Genomic DNA, 21,597 nt, shown 5'->3' with positions numbered 1-21,597 from the left:
TCACTGTATAAGTTAGGCCTTGTTGGTGGGATAGACCATAGTATCACTGCATTAGTTAGGCCTTGTTGGTAGGATAGACCATGGTATCACTGTATTAGTTAGGCCTTGTTGGTGGGATAGACCATGGTATCACTGTATTAGTTAGGCCTTGTTAGTGGGATAGACCATGGTATCACTGTATTAGTTAGGCCTTGTTGGTGGGATAGACCATGGTATCACTGTATTAGTTAGGCCTTGTTAGTAGGATATACCATGGTATCACTGTATTAGTTAGACCTTGTTGGTAGGGTAGACCATGGTATCACTGTATTAGTTAGGCCTTGTTGGTGGGATAGACCATAGTATCCCTGTATTAGTTAGGCCTTGTTGGTAGGATATACCATGGTATCACTGTATTAGTTAGGCTTTGTTGGTGGGATAGACCATAGTATCACTGTATAAGTTAGGCCTTGTTGGTGGGATAGACCATGGTATCACTGTATTAGTTAGACCTTGTTGGTAGGATAGACCATGGTATCACTGTATTAGTTAGGCCTTGTTGGTAGGATATACCATGGTATCACTGTATTAGTTAGGCCTTGTTGGTAGGATATACCATGGTATCACTGTATTAGTTAGGCCTTGTTGGTGGGATAGACCATGGTATCACTGTATTAGTTAGACCTTGTTGGTAGGATAGACCATGGTATCACTATATTAGTTAGGCCTTGTTGGTGGGATAGACCATGGTATCACTGTATTAGTTAGGCCTTGTTGGTAGGATAGACCATGGTATCACTGTATTAGTTAGGCCTTGTTGGTAGGATATACAATGGTATCACTGTATTAGTTAGGCTTTGTTGGTGGGATAGACCATAGTATCACTGTATAAGTTAGGCCTTGTTGGTAGGATATACCATAGTATCACTGTATTAGTTAGGCCTTGTTGGTAGGATAGACCATGGTATCACTGTATTAGTAAGGCCTTGTTGGTGGGATAGACCATGGTATCACTGTATTAGTTAGGCCTTGTTGGTGGGATAGACCATGGTATCACTGTATTAGTTAGGCCTTGTTGGTGGGATAGACCATAGTATCACTGTATTAGTTAGGCCTTGTTGGTAGGATAGACCATGGTATCACTGTATTAGTAAGGCCTTGTTGGTGGGATAGACCATGGTATCACTGTATTAGTTAGGCCTTGTTGGTGGGATAGACCATGGTATCACTGTATTAGTTAGGCCTTGTTGGTGGGATAGACCATAGTATCACTGTATTAGTTAGGCCTTGTTGGTAGGATAGACCATGGTATCACTGTATTAGTTAGGCCTTGTTGGTAGGATAGACCATAGTATCACTGTATTAGTTAGGCCTTGTTGGTGGGATAGACCATGGTATCACTGTATTAGTTAGGCCTTGTTGGTAGGGTAGACCATGGTATCACTGTATTAGTTAGGCCTTGTTGGTGGGATAGACCATGGTATCACTGTATTAGTTAGGCCTTGTTGGTAGGGTAGACCATGGTATCACTGTATTAGTTAGGACTTGTTGGTGGGATAGACCATGGTATCACTGTATTAGTTAGGCCTTGTTGGTGGGATAGACCATGGTATCACTGTATTAGTTAGGCCTTGTTGGTAGGGTAGACCATGGTATCACTGTATTAGTTAGGCCTTGTTGGTGGGATAGACCATGGTATCACTGTATTAGTTAGGCCTTGTTGGTAGGGTAGACCATGGTATCACTGTATTAGTTAGGACTTGTTGGTGGGATAGACCATGGTATCACTGTACTAGTTAGGCCTTGTTAGTAGGATATACCATGGTATCACTGTATTAGTTAGGCTTTGTTGGTGGGATAGACCATAGTATCACTGTATAAGTTAGGCCTTGTTGGTGGGATAGACCATAGTATCACTGTATTAGTTAGGCCTTGTTGGTAGGATATACCATGGTATCACTGTATTAGTTAGGCTTTGTTGGTGGGATAGACCATAGTATCACTGTATAAGTTAGGCCTTGTTGGTGGGATAGACCATGGTATCACTGTATTAGTTAGACCTTGTTGGTAGGATAGACCATGGTATCACTGTATTAGTTAGGCCTTGTTGGTAGGATATACCATGGTATCACTGTATTAGTTAGGCCTTGTTGGTAGGATATACCATGGTATCACTGTATTAGTTAGGCCTTGTTGGTGGGATAGACCATGGTATCACTGTATTAGTTAGACCTTGTTGGTAGGGTAGACCATGGTATCACTGTATTAGTTAGGCCTTGTTGGTGGGATAGACCATGGTATCACTGTATTAGTTAGGCCTTGTTGGTAGGATAGACCATGGTATCACTGTATTAGTTAGGCCTTGTTGGTAGGATATACAATGGTATCACTGTATTAGTTAGGCTTTGTTGGTGGGATAGACCATAGTATCACTGTATAAGTTAGGCCTTGTTGGTAGGATATACCATAGTATCACTGTATTAGTTAGGCCTTGTTGGTAGGATAGACCATGGTATCACTGTATTAGTTAGGCCTTGTTGGTGGGATAGACCATGGTATCACTGTATTAGTTAGGCCTTGTTGGTGGGATAGACCATGGTATCACTGTATTAGTTAGGCCTTGTTGGTGGGATAGACCATAGTATCACTGTATTAGTTAGGCCTTGTTGGTAGGATAGACCATGGTATCACTGTATTAGTTAGGCCTTGTTGGTAGGATAGACCATAGTATCACTGTATTAGTTAGGCCTTGTTGGTGGGATAGACCATGGTATCACTGTATTAGTTAGGCCTTGTTGGTAGGGTAGACCATGGTATCACTGTATTAGTTAGGACTTGTTGGTGGGATAGATCATAGTATCACTGTATTAGTTAGGCCTTGTCGGTGGAATAGACCATAGTATCACTGTATTAGTTAGGCCTTGTTGGTGGAATAGACCATGGTATCACTGTATAAGTTAGGCCTTGTTGGTGGGATAGACCATGGTATCACTGTATTAGTTAGGCCTTGTTGGTAGGATAGATCATAGTATCACTGTATTAGTTAGGCCTTGTTGGTGGAATAGACCATAGTATCACTGTATTAGTTAGGCCTTGTTGTTGGAATAGACCATGGTATCACTGTATAAGTTAGGCCTTGTTGGTAGGATAGACCATAGTATCACTGTATTAGTTAGGCCTTATTGGTGGGATAGACCATAGTATCACTGTATAAGTTAGGCCTTGTTGGTGGGATAGACCATGGTATCACTGTATAAGTTAGGCCTTGTTGGTGGAATAGACCATGGTATCAATGTATTAGTTCGGCCTTGTTGGTAGGATAGACCATGGTATCACTGTATTAGTTAGGCCTTGTTGGTGGGATAGACCATAGTATCAATATATTAGTTAGGCCTTGTCGGTGGAATAGACCATAGTATCAATGTATTAGCTAGGCCTTGTCGGTGGAATAGACCATGGTATCACTGTATTAGTTAGGCCTTGTTGGTGGAATAGACCATAGTATCACTGTATTAGTTAGGCCTTGTTGGTAGGATAGACCATAGCATCACGGTATCATGACAATAACACACTGTAACTCACCCTCGCAAACAGGAATGTCATTACTCCATGTTAAATCATCCAAGCACTCAGTAGAGTTGTAGCCGATCAGAACGTACCCTTTGTGGCATTCAAATGATACGAGGTTGCCGATGAACAGGGCTTCGTTGTCATAAGAAACATCACCATTGACAATGGTTGGAGAAGAGCATAACTGGGCTAAACATTTGAAAATGAAACTGATAGTGTAAAATAATGGGCGTGAACTGTACTTGCCTTTGAATCAAATTAATATAAATACATATAATCAGAACACGTGTTAGAATGAAATAAATGTTGATCACTCCAAATCATGATCCGATCAAGTAAATTATTGGTAGTCAGTTGTTGTGATTCTTTTCGAAATTTCAATGGTTCTTTGATTGTTGGGGTGCTATGGTTTTTGTTTGTTTGTTTGTTTGTTTGTTTGTTTGTTTGTTTGTTTGTTTGTTTGTTTGCTCTTTGTGTTGTTTTTCTCTCCCTTGCACCATCCCAGCCACCTCCCCCCCTCCTCGCCACCTGTTCCCCTCTCCTCCATCTTTAATGAAAACATGAAAAATCTTATGAAACTACAAATAGATTCTTGTAATAAAAGTATTCTTTAAATGTCAATGCAGGTGAAAACCAATCGGGTTGGCGCCAAGGAACTAGTTGTTGGTTGTTGTGTTCCTTATTCAAAGCTTACGTTGACAAGTTGGTACTTGATTATCCCACATTCCGCTAGTCACTGAACACGTACGGCTTGCAGGTCCTTGCAATGTGTGAGAGTCAAGACATCCGTATGCAATGCTGGATCCATAACGGAAATCTAACGACGTTATGAAACCATTCAACGGTATACTAGGACTACCACATTTCAGCACTGTGTATAAAGAGACATCAACAAATGTACTAGCCAAGGAGTAAGAAGGTTTGCAAAGCACACATCATCAGCAAACTTAAATCGAACGTGAAAATCAAAAGCACTGGACACTTTGGGTAATTACTCAAAATAATTGTTATTATAAATACTTACTTGCGATAATAGACAGCTGGTGGTAGATTTAAGACATTGTGAGAAACAGCTCCCTCTGAAGTAACATAGTTTTTGAGAAAGAGGTAATTTCTCACTCAAATAATAAAAGGCTTAGTAGCCTTTTATCACGAATATGAAAACACACACCGTTTTTCCATTCCTTTTTTTTTCTCTTGCAGCTTCGATGACCAACTGAGCCCAAATTTCACAGGTTTGTTACTGTATACATATGGTGCGGGTACATCAAGTGGGTATGGTCTTTGATAATTACCAAACGTGTCCAGTGCCTTAAATCGAGTCATGTAATTAGAATATTCTCTGGTAGAATCACGAATCCACATACATAATTATATTTCACCTATACTTTTAATAAGTCTCATTTAAGAGTAAATATTATATCAGTCAGAAAAATAGGTAAATGTTTTGAAACGTTCAGCCACAAGAACTTTAAATAAATTTATTACGAAAAGAAAATACTTTGAAGAGTTGTCTTTCGCCACAATTTTCTTTATGTAACTAAAGTAATTTAAACGGCGCAGCCTATATCCTTTCCAAACACAACGGCGTTCTATAGGTAGGTTTAGGGATTGTTTTTATTAATTACAGGAAATAGTATACTTACTGTTACATTCCATTTGGAGTGGTTCCCATCCTATACCAGGAATACATCTGATTTGTTGCCGCCCTATTGCAGTAAAGCCATCTTCACATTCATAGCGAACAGTCAACACACCATTTGGGTTGTCATCTACAAGATTCCACGAGGCATGTTCCAGCTGTTGATATTCAGTGCAGTCAGCTTGCGATTCACCTGCCGAATGAAATAAATATCAATACTCAGTGCAGTCAGCTTGCGATTCACCTACCGAATAAAATAAATATCAATATTCAGTGCAGTCAGCTTGCGATTCACCTGCCGAATAAAATAAATATCAATGTTCCAATCACATTCTTCAAAAACGGTGTGTGACACAACCACTAATGTAGCTATGAAGACTTGACTCTATGGACAATTTATCAAGACGGCCATTTCTAGGTAACGGGCAATATACCGTTATCGTGCTGCCTCCATCTTGGTCCTGTTCCTCGTATCGAACAACAATAAATGAAATAGTATGAAAATATAATTCAGAATACAGTAGCTTTAGGCTCTTTAACCCCAGGGAAATGGGTCGGATCGGAGATGTTAGTCTACAAAAATCAGAAATATTGTCTGCAAGAACGGAGTTGGGGATTTCCGGATAAACGTTGGAAAAAAACGATCCGGGTGGCAGGTTTAACAAGGTGTGTCATTTCGATGTAATGATTTTCGTGGTGAAAGCCTTGAATAACGGCCTCTTCTACATCGGCTCTGTATCTCATGTACACTGGTATGCGCCCATTGGAAATGCGTGAGGCCGAGACAATGTCGACATCGGGCATACATTTAGACAGCGATTGTTTAGAGGAATTGTTTAGAGGAATTTCTTGATTTGTATGGAAGGCAACTCCGTTCTTGCGTGTCATTGCAACAAAGGGGTCGAAGGGCACCCCATTGTTAGCTCTCGCCTGACTAGCCATGATGGCTAGCCAAGGCAAAAACCAACAACGAAGTGAAAAACTCCTACCCCAAAAAAAACCCAAAATCAAAAAATTGCAAAAAGATAATTAAAGCAGTGACTACAGCAATCTATACAACAATAGCAACAGACTGGTGGAAAATATATGGACAGAGGGGGCCTAACACCCTGATAATTAGTGGACACAATCAGAGCTCGAGTGTGCAACACTTACCCTGCTGAAGAAGAAGAAGAACAACGAACTTACGATGAACGCAGTAAGGTGGTTGTTCCTCCCACTGTCCATTGGACATACACATGGCTTGTGAATAACCAATAAGTTGATAGTTTGTATCACACATGTAATGGAGCTGAGATCCGAAGCGTCCTGGGTGTGTAGTTTCATCGGGAACAGTCAACCAAGAAAACCCATGATCGGGGGAGTCAGGCAGTGGAAAACAACTCGGACTTGAATCTGTTTTGGATTGGCAGAATGTTATTATTACTGACTATATTACAAAAAACATTGACCACTTTGAGGGACACAGTTCAAATTATATGCCCAAGGTGATGTCAAAAGAATGACTAGGCCCGAAGCGAAGCTCGGGGCTTTGTCATTATTTTGACATCAATGAGATTATATAATTATTACTGTGCTCCGAACATATTTCTTTTATACACACCGTATACCGAATGATATAGATTATTCTAATCGATCTCAGTTTGACATGTACACAAACAACTTGGAACTAGACCTATAGGAAATTTTACAAGCTTAAGCCTAGTCCTTAGGACGAGTTACTCGTTATTACTCGAGAGAAGACCAGTCTTAAGGCCCTGCCACACCATGGCGTATCGCCTGAACGTATGCCAACGTATGCACAAAAGTCCAAGAACGTCCATTTTACCAACGAATTGCATCGAAAAAAGTCGACTTCGGTGTTGGAAAGGACGTATACATAGCGTATCCATAGCGTATTGAACGTATACATAGCGTATGACTTACGCATTGATAGCGTTTCACTAACTAATAACAAAGTAATCAGCGTATGCAAGCGTATGAGTACGTATGTCTAACGCATTCGTAGCATATATCTGCCGTGTTCAACGTATCCTCAACGTATCCTCAACGTATCCTCAACGTATCCTCAACGTATCCTGACGTACCCTCAACGTATCCTCAGCGTATCCTCGGCGTACAACGAACACGTGACCTATGCCGCTGTAGAACGTAGCCTATAAATACCGTTCCGATCTCAAGCACATCATTCCCGCCGATGTCATCAGGCAGTACGTCCCCATTAGCCGAAGTACATCAACGTTTACCGACCTACGAGTAACGTTATTCTAACGTATGCAAGCGTAAGTCAACGTATGTCAAGGTATGTCTAATGTACCATGAACTTACGGGGAACTTATGCAAACGTTTGAAGCGCACGTTCAGGACGCCGAGAAATTTTGAATATGCTCAAAAAGAAATTTCCGGCTCGACGTGTTCAAAATTTTAACAGCGTATCACAGCGTGCTCTTAACATGAACGACGTATCCCCAACTTACCCCAAACTTATATCAGCGTACACCAACGTACTTTCGATATTTCGCATACGTTGGCTTACGTTCAGGCGATACGCCATGGTGTGACAGGGCCTTTAGGGCAGACGATTGCTGTGCCCGGGCACAGCTAATATTATGAAGTTTTCTTGATAGGGGCACAGGTTTTTCAATGACTACATTTTTAACCCATTAGATTAGTTTATGAGGGACATAAAGCGTTGAATTCATCCTGTCCGTAACGACGATTGCCTCAATCGACCATGGCAGACAAATCTCGACAATGTTTTAAAGCCAGTGGACACTATTAATAATAGTTAAAGACTAGTCTTCACAGTTGGTGTATCTCAACATATGCATAAAATAACAAACCTGTGAAAATTGGAGCTCAATCGGTCATCGAAGTTGCGAGATATGAATGAAAGAAAATTTGGTTATGTACACAATGTATTGGGGTTTTGGCGGGGGGGGGGGGTGGCTGTCTACACGTTTACGAGCCGCCGAGAGCAGAAAGACCCGTCCGCTTACAGGTTCTTCCAACTCGAGAGTCAGCTTTCTTTCTACTTATATTATTCTATTCGATCTATTTCCAAAATTTAAATATTATTTATCTCAGGGAGGTTTTTATTTCGGGTTCAACTTAAACTAGTAATTTTCGAGATGCAACAAAAGTAAAGACGTGAATAGATTTTGACTCAAGCCGCGTATTCTATACCAAATCAATGTTCGCGACAGGATGTGGAGTAAATCATATTCAATTGAATCGTCGCAACAAAATGTTTGCAAGTTTCTTCCGATTTCTTATTACCTGACTTAAATGAAATAACTTCTCTGATATTGGGATTGCTTATGTGGCTTACTTTTAAATGGTTTATTTTTAAGGAAGATGCGCAGTTGTCCCGTTTTGTACGATTACCCAAGTGTCTCCATTAGATATAAAAAGCCCAATTCGATCGAAAAGAAAATAGTCTGACAATCTCGGCATCGTGATTTTGATGGGCAAAAATATCAGTTTTGCAATTCTAAACACATGCTTGACTGTGTACAATCATGGGATAGGAAGATGTACAATTTAAGAAACTAACGTATATTTCATTCTCTGAATCGTGCAAACAGAGACAAGATTACGCGCATTGTGTACAATAATGTAATGTTTTATGTAGGGGAATCTGCCAGCACTTTTCCTGTTATTTATGCATTACTTATCCTGAGCCGATGGTGGGTCATAATTGTGTTGGTGGCGCTCAAGCCCTTCGTCGAACGACTTCAAGGACTGTATTCGATAAATTTGTTTTCTTCATTGCATTGTCCAGTATCTCATTAACAGAAGTGGTGTAATCAGACACTTGGGGGGGGGGGGGGGGGTGGCAGAGCAAAGACTTGAGGGCTAAAAAAAAATGTATCGAACCGTACCATAATTCATTGTGCCATCATAATTGTTTTTTGAAAACCGTTATTATAACGTTCACTTTTTATTTCTATTGTATTCAGGCAGCGTGCAGCACTTTGAATGGTCTATATATATCTATGGTAAACAACATTTCGAAAGATCCCCGAAATTGTTAGATTGTAAAATCCAAACTGTCGTTGCCTTGTGATGGCATTTCGACTTCACTTACCCACAACGATGCAGCTTGGGCCACACCTTCCATCACATACACACTGCTCTGTGTTGTTACAGTTCTCTGCAGATGTACAAGGTTTCTTGCAGATGTGATGAAGTGAATAATATAAATCCTTGTCATTACAGTCTGTAAAATAAAAGAATGGTGTTTCAATAGGAACCACAATACAAAATAATTATATAAAGTACAAAAAACCCAGAATGTGTCAAACAACTGACATTAAGTCACAGTGATAGATATAGTGGTCACTAATAGGTATCTCTCAATCAAACGTAGGATTCGAACTGCCTCTAGCGACCGGGTAAATCTCGGTGGTCTATGGTGATCCCCGATGCAAATTTAACATCTCTTATGTCGTTGCGCGTTGCGGTACCCGCTGCCAAAACATAGGACTCGAACTGCCTCTATAGCTACCGGGCGATCTCGGTAGTCTAGTTGGTAAGACACTGCTCTAGGAATGCAAGGGTCGTTGGTTCGAATCCCACCCATCCCATGCCTGTGATATTTTTTTCACAGGACTCGGGAAAGTAATGAGTATACAGTGCTAACACACACCGGTGTATGGGTAAAAAAGAAAATTAATATTCTTTGTCCCCGATGCAAATTTAACATCTCTTATCTGGGTAGTCTAGTTGGTAAGACACTGCTCTAGAATTGCAAAGATCATGGGTTCGAATCCAACCCGAGTAATATGCCTGTGATTTTTGGGGACAGAACTCGGGTAAGAACTGAGTATACAGTGCACATCGGTGTATATGGGTGTCAACCAAAATAAGTACTCTCAATCATTGTTCACAAATTGGCTCTTTTATAACATTCTATAGTTAGCATGTCGTCAACTGCCTTATTCTATAATTGCAGATGACAAAGGAGATATTAACATGAGGGTGTTTGCCTTATGCTTACAATCAGCACGAAGGAGTAAAATAAGAGACGTGTATTTGCACTGAAAGTCAAACCTGAAGAAACGGCAAACATAAGGCGCACATTCCACAAGATCGCTGTTCCGACACCTCGTATAAGTACGACAGCTTGAATAAAAGAACATTAATGAGTCACACGGCATATTTTCCCGGATTTTCCGGACTAAATGTGTTGTCGAAATTAACGATGTAGCACTTAGTATGGAATTATGGCACATAATCAAGCAACTATTTATGAAGTCATATCGCATTACCGTTTATAACCGCATCGTGCTGATCACATACTGTCTGCTTCAGCAATGGCAGCTGCAAGATGGTCACGCTAAACACAAAGGGCAACGTACGGGAGAGTAGTGAAGTCATTTTCCTGATGGTCCATCACTGGGTTATCAATTAGCCAGTGCTCTGTTTTGTCAAGTCTTTTTATAGTTGTTTCAATATCTAGTGACGTGTTTTTATTTCAAACGTCAAACATGAACCGTTTACGACTGTAACGTTTAGCTGTTCTGTAAACGAAGTGATCTAGCTCCTAAAACAATCAGCTGAAAAAAATCATGTTTATAACTGTGTGCTTGACAGCAATGCAAGAAATGCCCCGTTCCAGCAATATTTATAGTTTTGGGCACGTTAAAGAATTTAGATAAAGATACGGTAGCACTGTCACATACGATGGGAAGCCTTTCAGTAGTGTTTGTATTGCACAACAATGCAAACGTATAAAATATATTAAGGTATCAAGTATTTTGTGGAATGAGCCAACTTGTCACAATATTTACTACTCGCCACAAATACAGCACTGGAACAAAAGAAGTCGTCTTTTCGTCACGATATTGACCATCAAGATGTTTGATTGAAACAAAGAAATCGATTTACCATCTCAATACGGTAATCGACTTCTTGTTTTCAGTAGGCTATACTATCGCCACACAAACGCATTGTAGAAACTGGTAATCATTCTTATAACAAACAACCCATTGCTAGATAAGTTTTCACGTTATTTTAGGTGTAACGTCTAAAAACTACGCCTGCAACATTTAAGTTGAAACAATTCTTACTCTAAGTACATATACGTGTCATTAAATGTTTGAGAACAGAAACAGGTGTAATGTTTTAGCAACTGGAAAAGCACGGGGTATACCTTTATCTTAGCCACCCTTGTTGGGCTGTTATGGGTCTCTTTTATACATCGGTCCTTATCACAGTCGCCATTACAGGACCGATGTAAACAGAGTTAATAGAACAACAACACAAATGTGGTGGGCTAGACATGTATCTCCGCCATGAGAGGGTTGAATTTAATTCGAGAGAGTATAAGGGATCGGCAAGTAAACTATAGCCACAATGTCTTTATCCGCAGCACTTGTAGGACACTAGGCACAATTATGTCAATGGATAAACTTGGAGGGACGTAAGCTTTTAATTTTCTGCGTCATGATTGGTCTGATCCAAAGTGACGTGGGTTGTCGCTGTTGCTGTGTGTGCAAAATTTGTAAAATTAAGTGTTGGGTGTGTGTACATGTCTTGTGAACTTGGTGCGAGGGTGCACGGCAAGATCTCGCTAGGTTTGGTCTATTGATAAAGGAATGTGTTTTAAATCGAGGTTACGTGTGGGCTTTGTTAATCCGAATCCTTTCACATTCAAACAATTCCGATGGGAGTTATAATAAAGGCTGTCTATTGGATATCTTTTTCTCCCACCTGCACCTTGAAGTTACGTTGGTTTGCACCTCCGTTTGTTACGATTCACTGAGTGTGACTATAGTTGGGGGCAAGTAACAGTCCCATATAAGTTTTGAGTGCACCGCACATGCAACTATGGAAACATTGTCTTATCCGCTCAATCTGACTTTTTAGCCGTGCAAAAGTGAAGTTTTCTAAAAAGTGCGTTTCTTTCAAGCATTGAGGGGAGTCACTTGGGTTACCTTTCAAAAAATATAAAACCGACAAGTATTTTGGTACTTTCTCTGTAATTTGTTGAACTAAAAACCGTTCTGCACAATGTCCTCTCTTTTTGCCTAGGAGAGAAAAATTAGCGGAGTTTCAATTACACATCGGCCGCCCTCGCAAGCCCTCACCCGTTTCGATATGGTCAGGCGGCTTTACGGTGGGCGTCTAATAGACTGGTCACTGATCCTTGCGGATACGGACAGGTATGGTTTGTGTATACACATGTACGTCGAATTGAACTGTGAATCTCATAAAGGCCGTGTGAAATGATGTAAAGTCGAAGGTAATAATGTACACTTGGGCTCAACCAGCAGACTGGAGCGAGCCTCTAAGAGTGTGACGTCAGATACTCAGGGCTAACTGATCATTAGCTTTAAAAGGAAACTTACCGTCAACAAGAACCTTCACCGTCTGAATTGACTATTTACCTAGATGTCCCGCATGCACTTGCCCATAAACAGACCCTATGACGTCATCTTCGCCAAATCGGCGTATTTTATCTTTAAAAAAATGTGTTATCTTTTTTAATTAGGATTAAAATATAAAATTTCTTTATTTAATACCACCTTACAATTTATGAATAATTTTACAATTTTGAAAAATACTGTTTGAGCATATTAATTATCGTACAATTAAAGTCGCTGGGAAGAAAGATGAATTCATCAAGCCGCGCCAAATTACACGGACATCCAACGTTCTGCTCAATGAGTTTAATGACTTTTTGTGTTTTTTTAAGAATCCATTGCTTTCTGCTCAAATCAACGTCCACAAAAACATGATCACAAATGCGATAATTTATCATGTGTTTGAAAGATTAGTTAATTACAGAAGGTAAAATATTTAGCCAGGCACGCTAGGTTTGTTTTATCACAGCAATTGCGGATTTAGCAACTTACGAGTAAGTTCGAGTTCAAAACACAATTCCATAGTCAAAATGTTGCTGCTATATTCCTCCGACCCCCACCCCAATTCATTCCCCTTCATTATGTTCTAGTTCCACGTCAGTCCATACATCTACAGGGGTGGATTTCACAAAGGTAGTCCTAACTTAGGACTAGTCCTAGGCAATGCTAAGAGATAGGACCAGTCCTAAGTTAGGATGAGTTACTGGTCCTAACTTATGACTGGTCCTATCTCTTAGCATTGCCTAGGACTAGTCCTAAGTTAGGACTACCTTTGTGAAATCCACCCCAGCTCCTATAGAGATAATAGCTCAGTTGGTATACGAGCGCGCTGGCACGTTAATCTGGGAGTCGTTGGTTCAAATCACCCTCTGTTAATGTCTTTGTTCAACCCAAAATTATTTAAAGTTTACACATACACTTTCCTTTGTGCTTTGTTACTTATTAAAGACACTGGACACTATTGGTAATTGTCAAAGACAAGTCTTCGCACTTAGTGTATCTCACTATGCATAAAATAACAAACCTGTGAAATTTTTAGCTCAATTAGGTCGTCGAAGTTGCGAGATAATAATGAAAGAAAAAACACCCTGGTCACACGAAGTTGTGTGCTTTCAGATGCTTGATTTCGAGACCTCAAACTCTAGACTTGAGGTCTCGAAATCAAATTTGTAGAAAATTACTTCTTTCTCGAAAACTACGTCACTTCAGAGGGAGCCGTATTTACAATGTTTTATATCAACCTCTCTCCTCTGCTCATTTAATTACCAAGTCAGGTATTATGCTAATAATTACTTTGAGTAGTTACCAATAGTGTCTACTGCCTTTAACGTAAACGTGAGCGTAAATAAAATATTATTTTTGTTCTTGAGATCTTGAGATCAAATCTGTATTGTTTTTCTCAGTAGACCTACATTATCGAAATAATATCGATCAAAACCACATTGCCCTATCCCGATCAGTTTTCAGTACGTATTCTGAATATCCTTACAATATTAGCATTTCTTTAAAATACTCAAATACAGAGCTTTGGGGGGAGTAGGGTGTGTAGAATAAACAGCTGTATGCAAAATGTTAAACCAGAAGCAGGTGGAAGTCAGACCCGGGGTTCAAGTAGACTTGATTCAAGTCCCGTTCTCGTATATTGGGTTTTGTGATATTAGGAAATTGGACTGAAAATAGAAGAATTATCGCGAGATTGGGATTTGAGTCAAGTCTATGGTTCAAGATATGGAAAAACAGTCGCTTCCTCGTGAAGGACAATGCCAGGAAACGAATTCATGCGATGCATGTCCTCGGAAGAGATAAGAGGGAGTGGGGATTCCCCTCAATTTCCCATTTCACAGAAGGAACAAACATCTGTCCAGCTCCGTTGATTTCCTGAGTTGCAGTCAACAATTAGGTGTACCTGGTGGCTCATCGATACCTACCGGTACCTACACATAAATAATAATGGACAGCTTATAGTTAGGCGTCACTTTCAAGTCCTTCGGCAGCAAGTCAAAAAGAAAATATAAAAAAATAAGTGCTACTCTCCGAGTAGAGTCATTACGGCAAACTAGACTAGCAAAACAACAAATGTGATGTACTTTCATAGTAGATGACTTCGAAAAGTGTCTTTTAATTGTGATGTCACAATTCATGTATGGCAAGCCTAATGCAGTAATTTGTTTAATTATACCACATTTCGTTCGCAAGATTTAAGTTGAGCTGTTTTTAAAATTAATATACATCATCACGTTATTTGTTTAAAAAAATAAAAACAAAAAAATGTGATGACGTAGGGCCTATGTAAGTTTTGTTCATATTTGTATGCCATAACACCCTTATTGATCCGAAGTGAGGTCCCGCTGTTCTAGTATACCCTTTGCTGAGTAGAGCGCCAGTACTTCAATCCGGAGGTCGTTGGTTCGAATCATACGCTAGTCAATTTTTTGTTCAAACCCCAAAAGCATTTAATATTTACCCAGTCAGTTTCCCTTGTGGTTTATATTGACATTATTATCTTCTCTGAAGAAATTCTCTTTGGGGTACAACTATAGAACAAAGACAAATGTTGGGATAGCATTTTATTTTTCTAATTTTAAATACACCCGTAAGTTGGCGTGTGATAAGGGTACAAAAGGGACACAATTTAATATCGGAATCCTTACAAGAATTTATTTAATATTTTGTAGTTAACTACCACCTATCATTTGTGGGTTTAAAGGGATGTACCCTTAAAGGCAGTGGACACTATTGGTAATTGCCAAAGACTAGCCTTCACAGTTGGTGTATCTCAACATATGCATAAAATAACAAACCTGTGAAAATTTGAGCTCAATTGGTCGTCGAAGTTGCGAGATAATAATGAAAAAACACCTTTGTCCCACGAAGTTGTGTGCTTTCAGATGCTTGATTTCGATACCTCGAGTTCTAAATCTGAGGTCTCGAAATCAAATTCGTTGAAAATTACTTCTTTCTCGAAAACTACGTCACTTCAGAGAGAGCCCTTTCTCACAATGTTTTTTTTACTATCAACCTCTCCCATAACTCGTTACCAAGTAAGAGTTTTTTTATGCTGATAATTTTTTTGAGTAATTACCAATAGTTTCCACTGCCTTTAAGCTATTATAGATAATAACTTTATCGAACCTACAAAATAAGCAATGTAAAATTTAACCTTGGGCTCAAGCCGATTCAAAACGGACTAGTATCTTCGAGCTGTATGAACTGATCTGAAAGTCAGGGTTCATGAAAACTCAAGGTACTGCTGAAGACTCAGTCACATATTCACAGAGTGCATTTATCTACTTTGCCTATACCCATGCATCCGCTTTGACACATGAACACGGAACTACCTTTTTTCTCCCACTTTTTGGATTCGCGGTAGTGCGTGGCTTGCATAAGCTTGATAGGTTTATTTATAGCCAGCGAAATCAAATGTTAACATGAGCGTGGTCTCCTCGGCAGGCACAAGGGTTTGCTCCATACTGCGGAAAGTGTTTTTCGTTCAAGGTAAGTTAATTTGATTGGTACTCGTTTTGAGCCGAACGTTAAACGGCATGACACAATATTGCATGTATTGGTAATTACTCAAAATGATTGTTAGCATAAAAACTTACATGGTAACAAGTAATTGAGAGATGTTGATGGTATAAAACATTGTGAGAAACGGCTCCCTCGGAGATAACGTGGTTTTCGAGAAAGAAGTAATTTTACACGAATTAGATTTAGACCTCGTATTTAGATTTTGAGGTCTCGATATCCAGCATCTGAAAGCACACAACTTCGTGTGACCAGGGTGTTTTTTCTTTCATTATTAACTCGCAACTTCAACCGATAAATTGAGGACAAATTTTCACAGGTTTGTTATTTTTATATACACCAAGTGAGAAGACTTGTCTTATTTTGGATTATTGCCAAAGGAAAATCAATGGCATGCGAAAGAATCAGGCAGGGTCGAAACGTTATGCCATTATATATTGTTTGCATTTATTTGTTTCCACTAATACCATCGGTCCATTTGGTTGCTAAGTTGTTGCAACAGCTAAATTCCATTTTCTGACAATATCACGAAATCTAGTGTGTGTGACAATACCACGAAATCGAGTGTGTGTGACAATACCACGAAATCTAGTGTGTGTGACAATATCACGAAATCTAGTGTGTGTGACAATACCACGAAATCGAGTGTGTGTGACAATGCCACGAAATCTAGTGTGTGTGACAATACCACGAAATCTAGTGTGTGTGACAATACCACGAAATCTAGTGTGTGTGACAATACCACGAAATCGAGTGTGCGTGACAATACTAGAAATCTAGTGTGTGTGACTCGAACCATAAATTCAATATTTAAAATCGTTTGTAGCAGAGGCAGATAACTTTAGAAAAAACTATATAGGTGATGTTTTTATTGTTTGTTTGGGGGGGGTGGTGTTGGTGGTGTTTAAGTATTTTTTGTACATGGGAGGGGTGTTTGTTTGTTAGTTCATTTTCATTTTTATTTGTTTCGTCACTAATACTATTTGAAGTAAATAGTTTTTGACAGTATTTATACAGTACAAATAATATTAGGCATAATATTGGCCCGGTGTGGCGGTTTCAGTTATCCGCCGTGTTCAGTTTTCCGGGTGACGCAGTCGGACATATCAACATGTTGTTCGAACGGTTTTAGCTTTCCGGCGTGTTCAGTTTTCCGGGTGACCTGTCAGATACCGCCGCGAGTACCCTGGCGAGTACAGCAGTGACCCCAAATTGTTTATTATTACGATTCTTTTCTGTGTAATCTCTTGCCCCATCTTTACATGTATTCATGGGTACAACTTTAGGCAGGTCACACTCTGCTTGCATAAAAAAAAAACGATCCACGCGTTTGCCGCTAGTTGTACTCGACTCGTGGACGCCGCCCATGACAGCTACCGGAGGGTAACGGATGACTCAATACGGCACTAAAAATGGACTACTTTCGCTTGCTGTGCGCAGGCATCGCATGACGTAATGCTACCGTATTTGGTCATTCGGAAAACTGAACACGGCGGAAAGTTGAAACCGCCACACCTGGTTTTTTAAGTGCTAATTTACATAAAGAGAAAGCAAAGCAATGCAAGTTGGTACATCACTGATGAACAGCACTGAGCGGACACGATGATACAGTTAAAGGCACTTGACACTATTTGTAATTATTCAAAATAATTGTTAGCATAAGAACTTACTTGGTAACAAGCAATGGAAAGCTGTTGACCGTATACAACATTGTGAGAAACGGCTCCCTCTGAAGTAACATAGTTTTCGAGAAAGAAGTGATTTTTTATTGAAATATTTGAATTTGATTTGAGACCCCAGAGTAAGATTTGGAGGTCCCGAAACCAGGCATCTGAAAGGGTGTGACAAGGTTGTGACAAGTTCAAATTTTCACAGGTTTGTTATTTTGTAAATATGTTGAGACACACCAAGTGAGAAGACTTTGACAATTACCAAAGGTAAACAATTACTTCTTTCTTGAGAACTACGTTACTTCAGATGGAGCCGTTTCTCACAATATCGGTAATTGTCAAAGACTAGTCTCCACAGTTGGTGTATTTCAATATCTGCATAAAATAACAAACCTGTGAAAATTTGAGTTTAATCGGTCGTCGAAGTTGCGAGATAATTATGAAAGAAAAAAAAACACCCTTGTCACACGAAGTTGTGTGCTTTCAATTGCTTGATTTCGAGCAATTGATATTTTTGATTTTATCGAGCTCGGCTCTTTAACCTCTTCCACTAGCTAGGAAAGCAGCCAAGGTGGTCCCCATTCCCAAACCTGGGAATAATTCAGATTTTTGTAATTATCGTCCTATTTCCATCTGCTCTGCTGTAGGTAAGGTTTTAGAACGTATGGTTGCTAATCGACTTTCTGACCATTTATTTACTTTTAAACTTTTGTCTGATGCCCAACATGGCTTTTTACCTGGTCGTTTATGTACTACCAAGTCTCTAGATTATTTCATGACTGGTCAGCTGCCCTGGACAAGCGTCAGCCACCTAGGGTTGATGCTATATTTTTGGACTGGGCTCGTGCTTTTGACAAGGTGCCCCACAATAGGCTAATCAGCAAATTACATAACTATGGTATTTGTGGATCTCTGCATAACTGGTTTCATTCTTTTCTTTCTTTTCGTAAACAACGTGTTATTTTTCAAAGTTCAGTTTCGGATTGGTGTGAGGTTTCCTCTGGGGTTCCTCAAGGTTCAATTTTAGCTCCTCTCCTTTTTAATATATTTGTTAATGATTCGCCCGGTATTATTTCCTCCTCAGTTGCTCAATATGCGGACGATACTATCATTTACCGTATTACAACAGCCCTCAGGATTCCCTCGCTCTCAAAGAAGATCTGAACAATTTCATTTTATGGAGTATGGATAATAATGTGTCGCTGACTGCCAAAAATACGTAAAACTACGCACATAACCCGCAGTCGTCGTCCAATTGATTGTTCTTATTTCTTGGGCAATAATCACCTGGAATTGGTTAACCAATTTAAATACCTTGGGGTTACAATCTCTAATGACTTATCTTGGGTCCCCACATTAAGAACATTGTTGCCAAAGCCTCTGGAGTATCTGGTTTCATTAGACGCACTGTTCGTTCCAAAGACTCCGTTTCTCTTGTTTTGCTTTTTAAGTCTCTTTGTAGGCCCCTCCTTGAATATGCTGTTCCTGCTTGGTCTCCTTTTCAGACTAATCATATCAATGCATTAGAGCGTGTCCAACGTTGATTCACTAGAGCTTGTTTCAACTATAACCCTGATTTTAGTTACGAGGATCGTCTAACAGTGCTCAAACTCCCATCCATTGCAGACCGTCACAAATACCTTTTCCTTACTTTTGTCTTACATTGCATTCACAAACGTTATAATGTCAAACAACAACAGTTAGTTCCTGTTATCAACACCCGGCATCTGGATGATTGTAGATTTAAAATTTCATTTGCTAGAACAAATCTTTTTAAACACTCCGTTTTTACCAATTTCCCTTATGTGTGCAATAGCTTACCCGTTCCCATTAGAGAAAAAGCTACTGACTCTCATAAGTATTAATCCACAAACATGTTCTTCCTTTCTAGTTTAGCTTCAATCGCCTACATGTACTTTTTTTATTTTATGGTTCCTTTGAGGTTCCTGGTTTCACTAGTTTTGTGCAATATTCTAATTACTGTATTTTTCTTGGCTTTGTAGGAAACAAGTATTGGGGTTTAAGGAGATTTGAAGGGAATTTGATTGGCTTCCTACCTTTTTTGAAAGGAGCGAGGATGCGTGGTCTTCTGGTTGATCTATATTATTTGGATACAAAATTTAATGTATTTTCTACAGTTTTTATATATATTTATATTTGATTTGGTATTTGATGTGCAATTTTTATGTCGTTTTTGTCCTTGTGCCCTTTTGTGCCTTTGTTATTTTTATTGTCTGGATCGCCTTTAGATAGTGATTATTTTCGCTTTTTGGTTATCCGCAGGCTTGTTCTCTGTGTAGTCTTATTTTTTATTGCTTATTCTTTCTGTGTGCTGTTTGCCTGGAAATAAATAAATAAATAAATAAATAAATCATGAGTTCTTAAAATTGTAAGTTCGGTAGATAATACACTTATTTTATTTTCTATTGATTAACAGGTTATATAATGAACATACTACATAAAGACTTGGTTGTTCTTGCTGTGGTTACCCTCTCAATATGTGCAAGCACAGGTAAGATTAATTTGCATATCGATCATACGGATAGGTCTACTTCCATTGTTCTTATACTCTGGAAGCTGGCACGTGCAAGGGGTCCCAAAACTGGTGACTGCTCTATATTCCGACACCCCTTTGTCCCGACACCCCCATATTCCGACACCCCTTTGTCCCGACACCCCCATATTCCGACACCCCTTTGTCCCGACACCCCCATATTCCGACACTCCTATGTTCCGACACACCCATATTCCGACACCCCTATGTTCCGACACCCCCATATTCCGACACCCCTATGTTCCGACACCCCCATATATTTTCGAATATGGGGGGGTCGGGACAAATCCCGACCCCCCCATATTCCGACACCCCCGATATTCCGACACCCCCCCCGATATTCCGACACCCCTTTGTCCCGACACCCCCATATTCCGACACCCCGATGTCCCGACACCCCCATATTGCGACACCCCCATATTCCGACACCCCCATATTCCGACACCCCTTTGTCCCGACACCCCCATATTCCGACACTCCCATATTCCGACACCCCTATGTTCCGACACCCCTATGTTCCGACCCCCCCATATTCCGACACGCCCATATTCCGACACCCCTATGTTCCGGCACCCCCATATTCCGACACCCCTATATTCCGACACCTCTTTATTCTGACAACCCGCACCAAAATTTTGTGTTGGACAATTCAGAGAAAACGGTGCGACTTATCACCGACTGCATAAAGGCCGGTTTATAGTCGGTCGCGCGACGGTCGCGCGATGGAAATCGTCGGACGCTGAGGATCGCTGGACGCTGGCCTTTTTTGCACAGTTTATAGTCGTCGCGCGATGGGATGCAGTTTGTACAGTATACACATACCCAATTAATTATGTTTAAAAGAAAACCATCTTTCTCAATTAATTGTTATCAGCATTACGAACAACCAAAAACGAAGAATTTTAGTTCATCTGATATGAATTTTCCTTTAGACTGGACTCACTCGGGGATAAACAAAAACACATCATTTTCACTTTGTTTTCCATGTTTTTACATTCAACCAATTTAATAAAATAAAAAAACTGAAAAACCCTGTGCAGCCACGTCCTTTAAAAAGCTCATTAAGTTAAGTTTGTGAAAAAAATCTCAATAATGTCACTTAACCAGATCAGATATCAAATTATTAAGTCTGCGAGCATACAAAGAGTTGTTTTGGAAGTTGTGTCAATGAATTTTGAAATTAAGTGTTTACTTAATATTCTGGAAAAAGCATAGTATTATTTGAAAAACATGTTTGGGTTTCTTTTCTCTAAAAGGGAATATCGATGGGAAGCGTTATATATTGTA

The 21,597-nt window shown here is 39.7% G+C and overlaps 2 protein-coding genes across 2 annotated transcripts in view; one reads left to right on the top strand and one right to left on the bottom strand.

Annotated features, from left to right (window-relative positions):
* The window catches only part of LOC117303323 (sushi, von Willebrand factor type A, EGF and pentraxin domain-containing protein 1-like), a 31,464-nt gene extending 20,891 nt beyond the window's left edge, over positions 1-10,573 (bottom strand). Inside the window, exons 1-6 of the mRNA XM_033787490.1 lie at positions 10,465-10,573; positions 9,282-9,413; positions 6,380-6,586; positions 5,196-5,384; positions 4,244-4,420; positions 3,562-3,738 (exon numbers count right to left, since the gene is read on the bottom strand). Coding sequence (XP_033643381.1) covers positions 3,562-3,738; positions 4,244-4,420; positions 5,196-5,384; positions 6,380-6,586; positions 9,282-9,413; positions 10,465-10,573 — 991 coding nt within the window. The remainder of the gene's footprint in view (positions 1-3,561; positions 3,739-4,243; positions 4,421-5,195; positions 5,385-6,379; positions 6,587-9,281; positions 9,414-10,464) is intronic.
* Positions 10,574-15,891: 5,318 nt separating this feature from the next.
* LOC117303019 (complement C2-like) overlaps positions 15,892-21,597 on the top strand; it is a 30,444-nt gene continuing 24,738 nt past the window's right edge. Inside the window, exons 1-2 of the mRNA XM_033787052.1 lie at positions 15,892-16,056; positions 20,194-20,268. Of these exons, the coding sequence (XP_033642943.1) occupies positions 15,990-16,056; positions 20,194-20,268 (142 nt within the window). The 5' untranslated portion in view covers positions 15,892-15,989. The remainder of the gene's footprint in view (positions 16,057-20,193; positions 20,269-21,597) is intronic.

The sequence above is a fragment of the Asterias rubens genome, chromosome 19 (genome assembly GCF_902459465.1).
Source record: "Asterias rubens chromosome 19, eAstRub1.3, whole genome shotgun sequence".
Classification (NCBI taxonomy): Eukaryota; Metazoa; Echinodermata; class Asteroidea; order Forcipulatida; family Asteriidae; genus Asterias; species Asterias rubens.
Note: the sequence above shows the minus strand (reverse complement) of the source record. Positions and strands in the feature narration are given on the sequence as shown.